Source organism: Phyllobates terribilis, unplaced genomic scaffold, assembly GCF_046119375.1.
Source record: "Phyllobates terribilis strain yellow unplaced genomic scaffold, ASM4611937v1 Scaffold_13__5_contigs__length_258822181, whole genome shotgun sequence".
NCBI classification, from domain to species: domain Eukaryota; kingdom Metazoa; phylum Chordata; class Amphibia; order Anura; family Dendrobatidae; genus Phyllobates; species Phyllobates terribilis.
The window spans coordinates 134,612,720-134,630,032 of record NW_027362773.1 but is presented as its reverse complement, the minus strand read 5'-3'; the positions used below and the strand labels follow the sequence as shown (position 1 = coordinate 134,630,032).

The 17,313-nt window shown below is 45.0% G+C and overlaps 1 protein-coding gene across 3 annotated transcripts in view; it reads right to left on the bottom strand.

The window, feature by feature from the left end:
- Nucleotides 1-17,313, bottom strand: part of LOC141174071 (uncharacterized) — a 239,689-nt gene that overhangs the window by 128,308 nt on the left and 94,068 nt on the right. For all 3 annotated transcript variants that reach the window (XM_073658712.1, XM_073658710.1, XM_073658711.1), the window contains exons 11-13: nucleotides 15,255-15,365; nucleotides 2,524-2,593; nucleotides 1,286-1,423 (exon numbers count right to left, since the gene is read on the bottom strand). In XM_073658712.1, the coding sequence (XP_073514813.1) occupies nucleotides 1,286-1,423; nucleotides 2,524-2,593; nucleotides 15,255-15,365 (319 nt within the window). The remainder of the gene's footprint in view (nucleotides 1-1,285; nucleotides 1,424-2,523; nucleotides 2,594-15,254; nucleotides 15,366-17,313) is intronic.

Sequence of the window (17,313 nt, the reverse complement as noted above, 5' to 3'; positions counted from 1 at the left end):
CCTTTTATACTACCTGACATGTGACCCACGTCACCCACTGTCACTCTACGTGGTCCCCTCTACCTTTAGTCCTTTGTTCAGTGCTCCTCTAAACTACTTCCTCACCCACCTCCTCTACCTAGTTCCATCCTCCAGACAGGGACTGGGTCTGTGCTCTCCCTCAGTAGCAATGTTGCCCTTCCCTGAAGGAGTGGTGTAGTTTTGGATGTGAGTGTGTGGGTCCCGGGTAGTTCTCCCTCCTTACCTGAGAGTGGGGTACCACACCTCTGGCTGAGATACAGTACCTCTGTTGCGACTGGACCTGCAGGGGCGCCACATACCTAAGCTACTGCAATGCCCTGCACATGGGGTAAGCAACATAGCTTATCAAAAGAACTATACTACATTTCTAATTGAAAGTGTTTGCTAATATTATTATTATTACACCTACTACATATTGGGATAGGATCTTGGAGATATGAATACCACTTTTAGGACCACCCACATGACACTGAGCAAAAAGACACAGATATAGAGGAGCTAGAGCCAGAAATGAGATGTAAAAAAAATAGTTAGCGAAGGCATGGTTAGGTTATTGAAAAAAATAATAGATTTTTGAATAACGCCTTTGGAAAGTTTTGCATAGTATTACAGCTGAAACTGGCATTAGTTACAGAAATATTATTAGTATCTACAGAAGGGGTGCATGACCATTTCTGGTCTGAGAGACCCATTGTCCTATTGAATCACTCCTAGAGGCTACAATAAAATTTATAATGGTATTATCATCTCTGACATTTCCGGCATGTCAAAATTTTATGACATAAATGCCTTAAAGATAGTAGTCCAGAAATCAGAACCTGCACCTATGGAAATAATAAGGATCTCCGTTACCCACAGATAGCACTTAGGAGAGGAAAAGGCGATGTGAGACTGTGGCTCTCCCCGTTGAAAGCATAATTAAATACAAGTACAAGCATAGATGGCCGCCTGTACTCATATACATATTTCTGGAGTACCAAAGACTGGTTAAGGGACCCCATTCTCTTGACATTTATGGGGAACACAGAGATGACTATTCTTTGCTATGGAAACTACATGAAACAGCCACCACACACAGGCAAGCATTTCTGTGACCGGATGGTTGGGGGCATCACAAAATGGTATAACGAGCTGATGGTTGGGCACCCCCGATCTAGAAATATCTACGCTGTTAATGCAGTATTGGGATGCGGGAAGGTGTAATACCAACATTTAAACACAAGCCCTTATTCCAACTCTATATGAAGTAAAATTAAAATCTTACCGGAAGTCTTATCATGATAAGATGGACCAAGAGTCATATACACCTGCATAGTCGGTGTAAGCTGGACTTGCATTACAGCATCAAAATGTGTTTGTATAATAATAAAGAAAGACGTAGACCTGATGACAGTCATATTTGCTGCAAGAGACAATAAAATATTGATGAGAATAACTATAGTATAATAATATCTGTCCTACCTGTGCAGCTAGTGATTACATTGGCTTCCTCGTGATGAAGGGCTGCTAAGCCTGAAATGCGTCAGCTCTATGCCTAGTGTGTTCTTATTATTTCAGATACATTATAAAGCCTTTATTTTCTGTAGTATCAGATGCAGGAAACATTTTATCTCTATGTATGGTGCATTCTCGATACTCCGTTCATCTGGACCAAGACACCTTGATGAGCTGGGTTATACATATTTGTTTATTATAGAAAAGTTGCTTTATGAGGCAAATCAAAGATTCAAGCCTTTTCTTACCACATTTATTAAAACATTTGCCTGCTCTGCATTTTACTTGAACGTGGTGTAAGTTCAACATGCTCCTATACATTGCACTTATACCAACTTATGTTCCAGCTCATTTCTTTGGTTTTGCTATAGTTTCTTGTACTTTTTTGAGCTAGGTAATTCATCTACAGTATATGAATTCCCATGGAGAGGTGTCTGAACGGTCGGGCCTGGGTTCTGCTCTGCCCCATCTATGTTGAGCTCGGCTGACACAAATTGAAGTTTTAATACTAGAGAAACGACTATCCCGATTGGGTACACCTTCTCATGGTGGTTGGCTTTTACACTTTATTGATCAAAATAGTGTTAACGAAGTACCTTATGTTATTTACATGTACTATTACTATTTTTTTTCTTACTACAGGGTGTAAGCTCATTTTGTTTTTATCTTATATTTTCTGTTTAATGGCCACAGTGTGAACATGCTCCTACACATTGCACTTATACCAACTTATGTTCCGGATCATTTCTTTGGTTCCCTGTTTTTTTAAACATGTGCCTCCTCTGCATTTTACCCTGACATGTTGATGGTCAGACTATTTGTTTGAACTGCCACATGTATGGCAGGCGAACATACAAGGTCCCTTGATCTGCCAAGAAGTAGGCAGCTACAAAGACGTCTAGTAGTCTGCATCTATGAGGTTATACAGTGTGATCTGAGTTTTCTCCAAACCTTCCCATTGCAGTACAGCATTAAATGTGTTATACATTTTAAAAAAAAACAACTCACCAACAGAGAGAGGCAGCTGAACTGGCATCCAGTTAAGGAATATAGCACCAGTGTCTTTAATGACAAGCACCTGGGGATAAATAGAAAAGTTTTTTTGTTTTGTGCTTTCTTTTTACAATAAGAAAAGAAAAAATAAAATAAATTACAAAATTCACATAACAACTAGTGTTGAGCGAGCATGCTCGATACTGTTCGTTACTCGCCCGAGCATCTCACTACTCGGGATGTTTGGCGAGCACCGAGCATTTTCTGGTTACTCGGGCGGGAGCTCGGGTCTCCGCCCTGCACGTTTGGCGCTCTTTATAGAGCCAATGAACATGCAGGGATTGCCAGCCAGTCACTGTAATGCTGCAGCCATGTTGTTTGTGGGCATTACAGTGATTGGCTGGCCGCACAGCGTCACCTCGAGTATTTAAAACCGGGCGCCGCCATCTTGGACACAGTCGCTCTGGATCAGACAGTGTAGGAAGAGTGCTGCTGAGTTAGGGAGAGATATATAGTGCGAAATAGTTAGTGGTGGGTCTCTAAAGCCTGCCAAATCAAACAAACAGTCCTTCTCAGGACTAATATCCATCCCAGATATCAGGCAGGCAGGCTGTATAGGAGACGCAGTGGTTATACCAGCAAACGCTGCATTACAGTCCTGTGTGCTCCTGCTGGTCAAATTGCTAGACTTATTCCCCGGTCTCAGGGGCCAGGAAAAATCCTTTTTTTTTTCATCTAAATCCTTTTTTTTTTTTTTCCTCAGACAGACTGTACAAGTGCGCGTCTTATTAACCTTTTGGTATTCCACCCCCCACCACAAAAAAAAAATGAGTGTGTCTGTGACTGCTCAGAAACCAATATATCTGTTTAAAAGATTCTGGTGTACGCCACATAACTATAACTGTGGTTTTGCAGTTCCACGGGTCAAATCTCTGTATTATCCGGCTTTTGGCATTTTTTGCCGTAAAAAAAAACTGTAATAGTGTCTCCCTGACTGGTCAGACACCAATATATCTGTTTAAAAGAGTCTGGTGTAGGCCAGAGAAATAGAACTTTGGTTTTGCAGTTCCACGGGTCAAATCTCTGTATTATCCTGCTTTTGGCATTTTTTGCCGTAAAAAAAAACTGTAATAGTGTCCCCCTGCCTGTTCAGTCACAAATATGTCTGTTTAAAAGATTCTGGTGTAGGCCAGACAAATAGAACTGTGGTTTTCCTCTTCCACGGTTCTAATCTACTTTTTATTACCCTTTTTCTATTGATAGTGCGAGTGTAAGCTATTTTACTTCATTTACAATGGGCAAGGTGCGTGGCAAGGGACGTGGAACTGGACGTTCTGGTGATGGTGCGTGTAGAGGACGGGGCCGTGGCCAAGGTGAAAATGTGCCACAACCAACAAACACATCTTCTCGCTCCCACTTCTTGACCGAATTACTAGGGAAGCACACTACAACACCAGTATTGTGAACTGATCAGTGTGAACAGGTTATTAATTGGATAGCAGATAATACTTCCAGTTACCTGGAAACCACCACCTCCGGTCTGTCTTCTACACGGTTAAGTTTTAGTAGCTGTGAGTCTTGACCGCATACTCCTCCTCACCTTGATGCTCCTTCCTCCCACCATGCCGAGTGTCATCAGACAGCAACTGATCCCACAGCTGGACACTCTGAAGAGCTGTTCACTTTTCCATTTACATATTTGTGCCCCTCGCCTGCTACGCTTGAAGTGGTGGAAGAGGAGATCCCATGTAGCGATGCCTAAATATTTGAACAGCCATGGCCACAGGAAGTGGACACAATTGCCATGAAGTGAGGAGGAGGATCGTGGTGCGCAAGTGGAAGAGGAGGAGGTGGTGGATGATATAGTAACTGACCCAACATGGCAGGAGGACACACAGAGCGGGCCAGCAGCACACCGGGGGAGGGAGGCAGAGTACCCCAACAGGCAGGAAGAAGCAGTGTGGTGGCCGCACACAGAAGGCGGGCAACAGTTCCATGTAACACCAACACGAGGGATGTTGCCAGAACAACCGGTAGGTCTTCCAAAGTCTGGAATCTTTTTAAAGACTCTGCTGATAACCCCAAAAAGGCCATTTGTACCACCTGCCATGCCAGCATCAGCAGGGGTGACAAAACTACCAGCCTGACCACCACCAGCATGATCAGGCACATGTCAGCAAAGCACCCCACTTTGTGGGGCGAACCCCACGGTCCACGACCAGTGTCAGCGGGTGTCACCACTGCTTCTTCCGCTGTTGTGCGTGTACGAGAACCCCGTGTTGTGCGTGCAAGGCAATCACCTGTCCATACTGCATGCAAAGATGCCCCCTCCTCTCAGTCTTCACTTGTTATGGCAGTTTCTCAAGAAACAGCATCAACGTCCACGTCCCACCGCAGCGTTCAATTGTCCATATCCCAGACCTTTGAACGAAAGCGCATATATGCAGCCAATGTCCCACAGGCCACAGTCCTAAATTCACACATTTCACGACTGCTTGCGTTGGAAATGCTGCCTTTTAGGCTGGTGGAGACGGAATTCTTCCGCAACCTTATGGCGGTGGCCGTCCCTCGGTACTCGGTACCCAGCCAACACTATTTTACCTGGTGTGCCATCCCCGCACTACACAAGCACGTGTCCCAAAACATCTGCTGTGCCCTCAACAACGCAGTTACTGGGAGAGTCCACCTGACAACGGACACGTGGACAAGTGCTTGTGGCCAGGGATGGTACATCTCCCTGACGGCACACTGGGTAAACATAGTGGAAGCCGGGACCCAGTCGGACCTTGGGACGGAACACATCCTCCCCTCACCGAGGATTGCGGGCCCTATGTCAGTCAGAGTTGCCCCCACAGTGTACAGCTCCTGCGCATCATCGTCCTCCTCCTCCTCATGTTCAGCCTCCATCTCAGATATCACCTTATCAGTTACAAGCTGGAATCACTGCAGTACTGCCTCAGCCAAGCGGCAACAGACTGTGCTGAAACTCATAAGCTTAGGTGATAAACCTCACACTGCTTGTGAGTTGTGGACAGCTGTGAAAGAACAGGCAGATCTGTGGCTGAGACCGCTGAACCTACATCCAGGCATGGTCCTGTGTGACAATGGCCGTAACCTAGTGGCGGCTCTGAGGCGAGGCGAGATCACACACGTACCATGCCTGGCTCATGTGCTTAACCTCGTGGTTCAGCGGTTTCTTAAATCGTACCCCGAGTTGCCAGATCTGCTCGTCAAAGTACACCGCCAGTCAGCTCATTTTTGGAAGTCGGCTACAGCTTCCGTTGCCCTTGCTGTGTTACAGCAGCGTTTGCAGCTTCCAGAACACCGACTGGTGTGTGATGTCCCCACACGTTGGAACTCTACCCTCCACATGTTGCAAAGGATTTGTGAGCAGAAGAGAGCAGTTGTGGAGTACCAGCTGCAAAAAGGCCGTCGATATTCAGGTCAGACTCCACACAAAAGACCTCAGGAGTGGACCTGGATTTCTGACATATGTACCATCCTGACAAGCTTTGAGGAGTCCAAAAGATGATGAGTGGTGATGACGCCATCATTAGTGTCAGCATCCCACTTGTCTGTCTTTTGCAATGCTCTCTGCAGAGAATTAAAGAGGAGGCATTGCAGCCAGAGTATGATGAGATGGATCAAGAACCCGTAATGGGCGATTACACACAGCCCAGCCTCATCTCATCCCAATGTGCATTGGGGGACAATGAGGGAGAGGAGGAGGAGGAGGAAGAACAGGAGCAGGTATCATGCGCTGTAGATGGTAGTACCTGTACAACTGTCATACACTCGGTTCAGCGTGGGTGGCCTGAGGACAGGGGGAGGAGGAGGAGGAGAGCATGGTCAGTCGTCTGTTGAGGACACGGAAGTCTTGCCCGTTACCAGTCTGGCACGCATGGCTGACTTTATGTTACGCTGCCTTAACAGTGACCCTCGCGTTGTAAAAATGTTGGGTGACAGTCATTACTGGTTGGTGACACTTTTAGACCACCGCTACAAGGAGAACTTTCACTCTCTTATTCCTGATGTGGAGAGGTCTACAAAAATGTGGCAGTACCAGAAGGCCCTTGCTGCAGAACTGTTAAAAAAATTCCCATCTGAACATGCTAGCGGCAGAGGTCACAGTTCGTTGACCAAACAAGGCGTACAGGCGAGAGAGACGCAACTCCAATACAGCAGAGGCAGGGGAACATTGTCAACATTCTGGGACAGTTTTCTGAGACCCGCCCTGCTTACAGGCCCTGAGGCGCGGGGTACTCTCACAAGGAGTGGAAAGTTTCAAAAGATGGTGAGGGAGTACCTTGTCGACCGTACCAGCATCCTCCGTGATTCCTTTGTGCCTTTTAATTATTGGGTATCCAAGCTGGACACTTGGAATGAACTCGCTCTGTACGCCTTGGAGGTCTTGGCCTGCCCTGCCGCTAGCGTGTTATCGGAGCGTGTTTTTGGTGCCGCTGGGGAATTATAACTGATAAGCGCACTCGCCTGTCAACTGACAATGTTGACAAGCTGACCCTTATCAAAATGAACAAGGGCTGGATTGGGCCAGACTTCTCATCACCACCAAATGACAGCAGAGTAACATAAAGTCAAATCCACTGTGTTATTTCGGGAGGTGTATTCCCATGCACCGCTTCACACCCACACATGGGTATACGCTTCCTCATTTCAGCTGTATTTTGCTCTTCTCCTTATCCTCAGCCTCCACCACCACTATACCACCAGGGTGACCATGGTCCGTGTTGCCAGCATTGCAAGTTCCTCAGACCTAATTTTTGGCAGCTTTTGCTTGGAAGGCATAGGCAAAGACTATGGGAGACCCACTCCCCAATAATGGGAATAATGTTTTTAATATGCTGTATTGCATGGCTCTTGTAAGGGGCATGAAAAACGTCTCGTAAAGTTACTGCGACCTCCACCACTTTTCCAAGGGGCATTAAAACCGTCTTGTTAAGCTACTGCGACCTCCACCATTTTCCAAGGGGCATTAAAACCGTCTTGTTAAGCTACTGTGACCTCCACCACTTTTTCAAGGGGCATTGATATTGTCTTTTTATTCCACTGCGTCCTCCACCATTCTTCCAACGGGCATTGCATTCCCTCCTAATTTAGTCAGCTTTTGCTTTTCAATACATAGGCGAACACTAAGGGAGACCCACTCCCCAATAATGGGTAGAAGGTTTTTAGTATGCTGTAATCCACGTCTGTTTCAAGGGGCATTGCAGTTCCTCATAATTTTTGGAAAGCCTTCCATTCACTGCTTAGGCCAACTGTGCACAGGAGACCCAGTTGCTATAAATGGATAAAATGGTTTAGTTAAAGCACTCTGACCTCCATGTCACTTCCAAGGGGCATTGGAGTGCCTCAAAATTTTTGGTAGGCATTGCACTCACTGCATGCCCTATAACTGTGTAGCTGAACCGCTCCTTTTGGTACAGAAACATATCCTACAAGACATTTGTGGTTGACTGGCCTGATATTGATGTGAATGGTCCCTGTTCCTCCTGCTCTTTCTCCTTTGCCACCACCTCATCCATCATTCATCACCTGAAGCTTTGTTTTAACGGGAGTCATAGAACTGGGATAGTAGCAGGAAAACATCCAGCTATCCTTGGAGGAGGTAGGATATGCACCAAAATGCTGACCAACTCAGGCCTAGCCGCTACTACATACTTACGCTTGCATTCCAAGAAAACAAAGCAGACACTAACTTCTATCATCATCATAATGCTCCTCACCTTGGCGCTCTCAACTCCCCTGATGGAGAAGCCAGGGCCCACTGGAGGAGTTTGGTTCTCTGGTGGGCTCGTCCAATGCTGCCCTAAAGCAGGCCAGGCTAAGAAAAGTGTGGGGGGAACTTCCAAGGAGAAATAGGGGCGGCTGGGGACCGTTTATGAACACCCGGCCGCCCCCAGGCAGCTGGGAACCGTGTGTGGACACCCAGCCGCGAGGCGGCTGGGGACCGAGTATGGACACCCGACCGCCCCGTGGCGGCTGGGGACCGAGCGTGGACACCCGGCCACCTGGCGGCTGGGGACTGAGTATGGATACCTCACTGCCAAAGCAGCCATGAGGTAGTGGCCAGCTTCGGCCTCCTCCAAAGTAAAAGGCCCCATTTCAAGTGCAAGCTAGCAGTATGGTATTGCTGCCTGGGGGTGGGTGGTTGGCAGGTTGCACACTTACGCTTACATTCCAAGAAAACAAAGCAGATGCTAACTTCTATCATCATCATCATGCTCCTCACCTTGGCACTCTCAACTCCCCTGATAGAGAAGCCAGGGCCCACCGGATGAGTCTGGTTCTCTGGTGGGCTCGTCCAATGCTGCCCTAAAGCAGGCCGGGCTAAGAAGAGTGTGGGGGGAACTTCCAAGGAGAAATAAGGGCGGCTGGGGACCGTTTATGGACACCCGGCCGCCCCCTGGCAGCTGGAGACCGAGCGTGGACACCCGGCCGCCAGGTGGCTGGGGATTGAGTATGGATACCTCACTGCCAAAGCAGCCATGAGGTAGTGGCCAGCTTCAGCCTCCTCCAAAGTAAAAGGCCCCATTTCAAGTGCAAGCTAGCAGTATGGTATTGCAGCCTGGGGGTGGGTGGTTGGCAGGTTGCACACTTACGCTTACATTCCAAGAAAACAAAGCAGATGCTAACTTCTATCATCATCATCATGCTCCTCACCTTGGCACTCTCAACTCCCCTGATAGAGAAGCCAGGGCCCACCGGAGGAGTCTGGTTCTCTGGTAGGCTCGTCCAATGCTGCCCTAAAGCAGGCCAGGCTAAGAAAAGTGTGGGGGGAACTTCCAAGGTGAAATAAGGGCGGCTGGGGACCGTTTATGGACACCCGGCCGCCCCCTGGCAGCTGGAGACCGAGCGTGGACACCCGGCCGCCAGGAGGCTGGGGATTGAGTATGGATACCTCACTGCCAAAGCAGCCATGAGGTAGTGGCCAGCTTCGGACTCCTCCAAACTAAAAGGCCCCATTTCAAGTGCAAGCTAGCAGTATGGTATTGCAGCCTGGGGGTGGGTGGGTGGCAGGCTACATACTTGCGCTTGCATTGCAAGGAATGGGGGAGGTACAATTGAACATTGCCCTGGGACAAGGACTTGCATGGGGATAGTTGCAAGTCTGCATCTTCTGATGCGGCAAGGACCATGGGGTCTTCCCCATGCTGTCCCCGTGTCTTTTCAGCACTGTATGCATGTGTCACACAGCACATGGCCAGATAAGGTTGTAAAATATTAAAATGACATTTCCCGGTGAATGCATTTGTCACGGTTGAAAGCAATACAAAAATGCAAAAATGCATAAAAAATGCTACTTGTGAACATAGCCCAAGGTGTGGAGGAGTATTTTGTTTTTGGTTATTTATTTTACCTTATACACAAGTCTTTACCCTGGAAAGGAAGTTCCTTAACATATTTCACAGGAAAACCATTTCAGTTTCGTTTTTGAACGTTTTATTTTGAGCCCGCAAAAGTGGCTTAATACCTCTGACCACGTTGTTGATAGCAGTGACCTGGGGGTCAGAAATGCTTCCTGGGGCGAAGCCCATGCTGTCCCCATGTCTTTTGAGCACTGTCACTATCGTTTTGGGCACTTTTTAGGCTTTCTACAGACTGCCGGGGGTGCTGCCGCAAAAATGCTCTGGTCTCCCATAGACTAACATTGGGCTCATTGCTCAGGTCGAGCACCCGAGTATCACGGTGAGCTCGGCCCGAGCTTCGAGCACCCGAGCATTTTAGTGCTCGCGCAACACTAATAAGAACCCATTTATACATAGGCATTTAAAAGGTGGAAATAAGATTCTTTGTAAATACCTCCCGAAGTCATCGTTGCCTGTTAGCGGCGCTATTGCTGACCACTTACCAGGCATCCCTGGTTACAGCCGGCTCTGACTTCCGCTGATGTCATGTCAAGTTCCGACTGCAGCCGGGCGTGACCCAATGATGTGCTCCCCCCTGAATGATGGGCTGTGGGCGGGGTTTCCCCGCGCGTCACAGCCCAGCATCCAGCTTGCGCTTTCCCTCTCCTGCATTCATTGGGAAAGCGCAGGCTGGATTCTGGGCTGTGATGTGTGGTGAAACCCCACCTTTAGCCCATCAATCAGGGGATCAGCGGATGTCAGAGTTGCCTGCAGCTGGGGTAACGTGATGCCTGGGACGGTGTGAGCAATAGCGCCGCTCACAGGAAACAATGACCACAGGAAGTATTTACATAAATCTTATTTATACCTTTTAAATGGACGGGGGCATTCTCTATAGTAGTGGACAACCTCTTTAAGATTGGTTTCTATTAGTGTCTAAATGCAAAGATGGTATGGTAGGTATCTTTGAATTGTTTTCCCATCTCTTGCTCATAATGACCAGTTTTGAATATCAGTAACACCAGAGGTTTAGCTATCTTTTTTTTTTAAATAGCCAATGACTTTTAGATGTTGTGTGGCAATGGTGGGGTGCAATTTGTAGCATTACTTCCAGTGGGGAAGAAAGTATTTAATCAGTCACCAATTGTGCAAGTTCTCCCACTTAAAAAGATGAGAGAGCCCTGTGATTGACATCATAGGTAGACCTCAACTATGAGAGACAAAATGAGAAAACAAATCCTGAAAATCACATTGTCTGATCTGGAAAGAATTTTTTTTTCAAATTTTGGTGGAAAATAAGTATTTGGTCAATTACGAAAGTTCATCTCAATACTTTGTTATATATCCTTTGTTGACAATGACAGAGGTCAAACGTTTTCTGTAAGTCTTTACAAGGTTGGCACACACCGTTGCTGGTATGTTGGCCCATTCCTCCATGCAGATCTCCTCTAGAGCAGTGATGTTTTGGGTCTGTCTCTGGGCAACACAGACTTTCAACTCCCTTCAAAGGTTTTAGATCTGGAGACTGGCTAGGCCAATCCAGGACCTTGAAATTCTTCTTACGAAGCCACTCCTTCGTTGCCCTGGCGGTCTGCTTGGGATCATTGTTATGCTGAAAGACCCAGCCACGTTTCATCTTTAATGGCCTTGCTGATGGAAGGAGGTTTGCACTCAAAATCTCACGATACATGGCCCCATTCATTCTTTCATGTACACGGATCAGTCGTTCTGGTCCATTGGCAGAGAAACAGCCCCAAAGCATGATGTTGCCACCCCCATTCTTCACAGTAGGTATGGTGTTCTTTGGCTGCAACTCAGCATTCTTTCTCCTCCAAACACGACGAGTGTTTCTACCAAACAGTTCTATTTTGCTTTCATCTGACCATAGGATATTCTCCCAATACTCTTCTGGATCATCCTAATGCTCTCCAGCAAACTTCAGAGGTGCCCGGACATGTAATGGCTTAAGCAGGGGGACACGTCTGGCACTGCAGGATTTGAGTCCCTGGCGGCATAGTGTGTTGCTGATGGTAGCCTGTGTAACGTTGGTTCCAACTCTCTGCAAGTCATTCACTAGATTACCCCGTGTAGTTCTGGGATTTTTTCTCACCATTCTTGAGATCATTTTGACCCCATGGGGTGAGCGCTTGTGTAGAGCCTCAGATCGAGGGAGATTATCAGTAGTCTTGTATGTCTTCTATTTTCTAATTATTGCTCCCACAGTTGATTTCTTCACACCAGGCTGCTTGCCTATTGCAGATTCAGTCTTCCCAGCCTGGTGCAGGGCTACAATTTTGTTTCTGGTGTCCTTCAACAGCTCTTTGGTCTTCACCATAGTGGAGTTTGGAGTGTGACTGTTTGAGGTTGCGGACAGGTGTCTTTTATACTGATAACAAGTTCAAACAGGTGCCAGTACTACAGGTAATGAGTGGAAGACAGAGGAGCCTCTTAAAGAAGAAGTTACAGGTCTGTGAGAGCCAGAAATCTTGCTTGTTTGTACCTGACCAAATACCTATTTTACACCAAAATTTGAAAAAAATTTCTTTACAAATCAGACAATGTGATTTTCAGGATTTGTTTTCTCATTTTGTCTCTCATAGTTGAGGTCTACCTATGATGTCAATTACTGGCCTCTCTCATTTTTATAAGTGGGAGAACTTGCACAATTGGTGGCTGACTAAATACTTTTTTTCCCCACTGTATACATTTATCAAGATGTTAGCTAAACTTATGAGAAAATGCTGTTTTTTGTAAGATTATATATAGTTAAACAGTAAAGAGTTATAAGGCTAGCTGTACCCCGAAACCTGGCAGCTCTTAAATGGGATTAATCTGACAGGCTTTGCTCAAGCCACTGCACTTAGTGGATGCCAGAGGAACCCTTATCTTCATCCTTTAACACATTTTCAGAGATCTGGACTTACATAGAGCCCTTTGGATTACATTCATAGAGTGGATGCTGCCTGATGAAGTGAGATGGCAGAAAGAAAGGGCATCATCCAGTTTCCTTAGAGCATATTGCATGTCTTCCTTGCGAATAAACTTCACACTTAATTGACGAGAATCATCTGGTATCCATTGCATCCACACATGCCATCCTCAGCATCCTGCAGTTCCTGAATTAAATCCAATGAGAGTCGGTGGCCTAGTATTCAATCCGTTGAAGCTGGCACAGCTCCTGTAGTTGCCATTTCTTGTTGCTGCTGTATATCCTCTCTGGTCCTCCTCCCAAGTCTGGGCTGGTGTGGTTGGACATGGTAGCATTTGAAACCCGGTGTATGCCTCACCTTTGGTCAGTTGGGTCTGTCTACATGCCTCTCTGGTTGTGGAGCCCTTTGGACGGTGTGTGCTAATACTAGTCCCCTTGTAGCTCCCCCAGATCCGCTGGGCTGAGTAGTGTCCCACTGTTGCCACCAAAATGTGAAGACATGGAGGTCTTCTGTGGGCATAATACTACTCAGCCAACACAGGGTGACGGTAAAACAGTGTGGCAATACTTTATTATACCACAAAACGGACAATAAACACGAACAGTCCCAGCATATATATACCCAAGATGGTACAACATTACACAGTGCTCACCCTTCCGCTGGCCTGTCTGGGATAGAACAGCTGCGACTTTGGGACTTCCAGGGCCAGCTACCTCAACCAGTGGCCCCTCGCTTCTGACAGGCCCCCACAGAGAGGAGATAGGGGCAAGCTTAGGAAGCTAGCAGTCCATCGAGGTACAAGGCCAGGAGACCTGAGGGTCCCACCCTGGCCTCTCCGAGAGTTTCCATAGGGTCAAATGACTGGCTGGTCCCAATCTGGCTTCTTTGAATGTCTCCATGGGTTCCAGGTGGCTGGAGGGTCCCACCTGGCAACCCTAAACATATCCGTGTTGCCAGGTGATTTCATCACCCCAACCTAGTCTCCCCAAATGTATCCATGGGCTCTCTGATGGTCAGTGGAGCAGATCCTTATCTTTCCAGTCTGGGACATATACACTTAGGCCGGAATCATGTAGAATCCAAATCTATGTCTCTTTGGGTGGAGCTATGCTATCCATCTGCTGTCCTGAAGGATGTCTCTCATTCTCCTTGTAAAGTCTTTCTGATTCTCTTTGACTCTTTTTGCAGCAAGATAGAAAAACCCTTTTTATATTTACATATGTGGCTCAGGTCATCAGTCACAGGTTGGGGAGAAAGGGCAGCGCTCAGATCTAATTGTTTGAACATTTAATGATTTTGAGTAATTTGTCCTCCTGTCTTGTGAGTCAGCAAGCCACAGGGTCCACACAAAGGTTAATCAACATATTTAGCAAATATTCGTTGTTCCATGCTGAGTCACTGTCCTTCTTGACCAGCCACAGAAATACACATACATTCACAAGTTAACATAAACACAATAGTGTATTTCTCTTGGCGTAACAAATCTAATTGACTGGCTGATTAAGATTATAAGTTGCATCGTCACAAGGGTCATCAAGACGGATCATTTCCAGAGAGGGAAAAAATAGGACAAAATCATAATACAGGGTTGAGTTGAATAAATAGCAAAGGTCAAATCCAGGAGGACAGAGTCAGGTTCAGAATCATAAGGCAATCAGAGAGTCAAATAGTCCACGGTCAGTAACTAGCAGCAACAACAAAACTTGCAGCTGGGTATGACCAAAAGCGACCAGGTTAGTATTAAACTATAACCGATAGCTTGCATCAGAGTGCTGGGGGCTTAAAGAAGCACTCCTCCCATCAAAATATTTATCCTCTTAAATGTTTCAGTCATCATATTATATAGATCTGTGTAGTTCGAATTGTTCATTTTGCCTTTATACCCAGCTAATTATTTTCTTTTCCATTAGATCTATGACATCACATGACTAAAAACTGAGTAGCTGAATCCTTCTAAGCTCTATGCAAAAACAGGAGGTCAATTTTCCCTGTATGACTCATCAGTAACTGCAAAAGTCAATGGCAGGGGGGAGGAGCAGAGCAGCTGGGTCAGGAGGTGAAGAGGGGGATGATAAATGCAGGGACAAGAGACTTCCTGTTTCTACATAGCGCAGAGAAAACAGAAGAAGTGACTGGTTAGAAAGGCAAAATGAGCAATTGTAAGTACAAAGTGCTATATAATACCATGATTGCAATATACTGAGTAAATAAAAATGTTGATGCGAGTAGTGCTTCTTTAAATATGGTGTGATCCCACCAAAAGCACCCAGCAGAAAGTGAATAATTACTCATGACAGAGCTCAGTAATAAACAACAAGATCCAGACTGGATGGAACTACAAGTCCCAGCAGTGTAAGTGGGGCACTGCCTAGTAACAGAGGCAGAGGTAGTAGGGGCAAATTCATAAACAGACATTGCAGGAGTTTAATTGGTTGATACAGATACTTACAGTTTCTCCTTTATTTAAACCCAAAATCACACTCTTCAGGGAGGATTTTGTACTAGTGATTTCAGATCTACGCAGCTCCACAAGCAAACTGAAATCATTGGCAGCGGTGTGCTGTAATGAAGAGATTAGGATTAAAGGTATTATCATAAACAGCAGAATAATAGCCAGAAGGTATGACAAAATGAAACCTTTTAAACATAGACAGAAAACAATAAATTAGGAACTAATGTAAAATACTTATGGACATGGGAAGAATATATTTTACACCTTCCTAACGAGGTGATTTTTCATTTTTATTCTTTCGATTTTTCCTGTTCTTCTTCCAAGAGCCATATCTTTTTTATTTTTCTATTGATATATAGCCACCAGTGGGCTTGTTTTTTGTGGAACAAGTTGTACTTTTTAATGACATCATCATTTTTTTTCATGTGATTTACTGGAAAGCAGGAAATTCCAAGAGCAGTGAAATAGCAAAAAAAAAAACAAAATCCTGCAATAGTTTGGATTTTTTTGTGTTTTTTTGAGAGTTCATTATAAGGTAAAGATGACATGGAAATAGGATATTACACATCAATATGATTACATAAATACCAAATTTGATCCTCACACCAAATAAGCAAAGCTTTTGTTTTACTTAAAGGGAATCTGTCAGCAGGTTTTTGCTACCTCATCTGAGAGCATCATAATGTAGGAAAAGAGACACTGAATCCATTGATGTATCACTTAGTTTACTGGGCGCAGCAGTTGTGATATAATCAGAGCTTTTAGATTTAGAGGGAAGCAGAGCTGAGAAAGCTAACCCCGCCCACACCAGGCTATTTGTGTACAAACAAAACCTAAGATAAACATAATAAGCAAATACCCTGCAGTAAATAAATAAATAGCAATAGTGCATGAAAATAACATAGGATACTTACTTAACATAATTTTGATTAAAAAAATGTAAAGGCCATCCCACCATGTAACGGTGACCCTATTCGGGACAGTTTTAACCTCTAGTATTAAAACCTCACCATATATCAAATGACGTAAATGTGAATAAGGGCCGAGCAGGACCGAGAACCTAGCAATGGGAAGCTAAATAAAAGTAATTTCCATCTCAAAGAAAGGCGAGGCCATGCCCTTATTTCCACAGAGCACAAAAACCTGAAACAAAAACCTAAAGAGATGAATTGGAATATAAATTGGTATGCATGCAACGTGTAGGTACAAGTTGATACTGGCCACTAAACAGACAAAACAAAATATAAAAACAAAATGAGTAAATACTCTGCAATAAATAAACAGCAATAGTGCATGAAAATAACATAGGGCACTTAGGTAACATAATTTTGATAAAAAGACTATAAAAGCCATTGCACCGCGTAAAGGCTTTATTTACTGAAGGGTATTTGGTCACTTTGTTTTTATCTTAGGTTTTGTCTGTTTAGCGGGCAGTGTGAACATGCACCTACAAGCTGTATTCATAACAAACATATATTCCAGTTCATCTCATTAGGTTTTTGTCTCTGTGTACAAAGTCCATAGACAGTAAGGTACTTATCACAGGAGGGGTTGTTGCCGGACTAGTCCAGCAAAGTTAATCTCTTAGTGATAAATCCTTCACAATTAGTAAACAACAGCATCCTCTATCTCCTGCTGTCTTCAGATTACATAGCAAAAACCCGCTGACAGATTCCCTTTAAATTGAGAAAAATTCAGAAATTTGTAAAAAAAAAAAAATCACGTGTATCACCATTTTCCAAGACTGGTAATAATTTTAATTTTTGGGCAATGGAGCTGTGTTAGGGATTGTTGTTTGGGCCCAAGATGACGTTTGTATTTATACCATTTTGGGATAGATGAAATGTTGTGATAGCAGCATATTGCACTTTTTTCGCTTCTGAGCCGGCCAAAAAATGTGATTTTGATTGATTTCTCATTACACCATTTACTGATCATTTTAATTCATTTTATAATTTGATAGATCAAACTTTTACAAATATAAGGATATCCCATATGTCCAATTTCTTTTTTCATTTTTAATGGGAGGAAAGGGGGGTGATTTTGAAGTTTAATT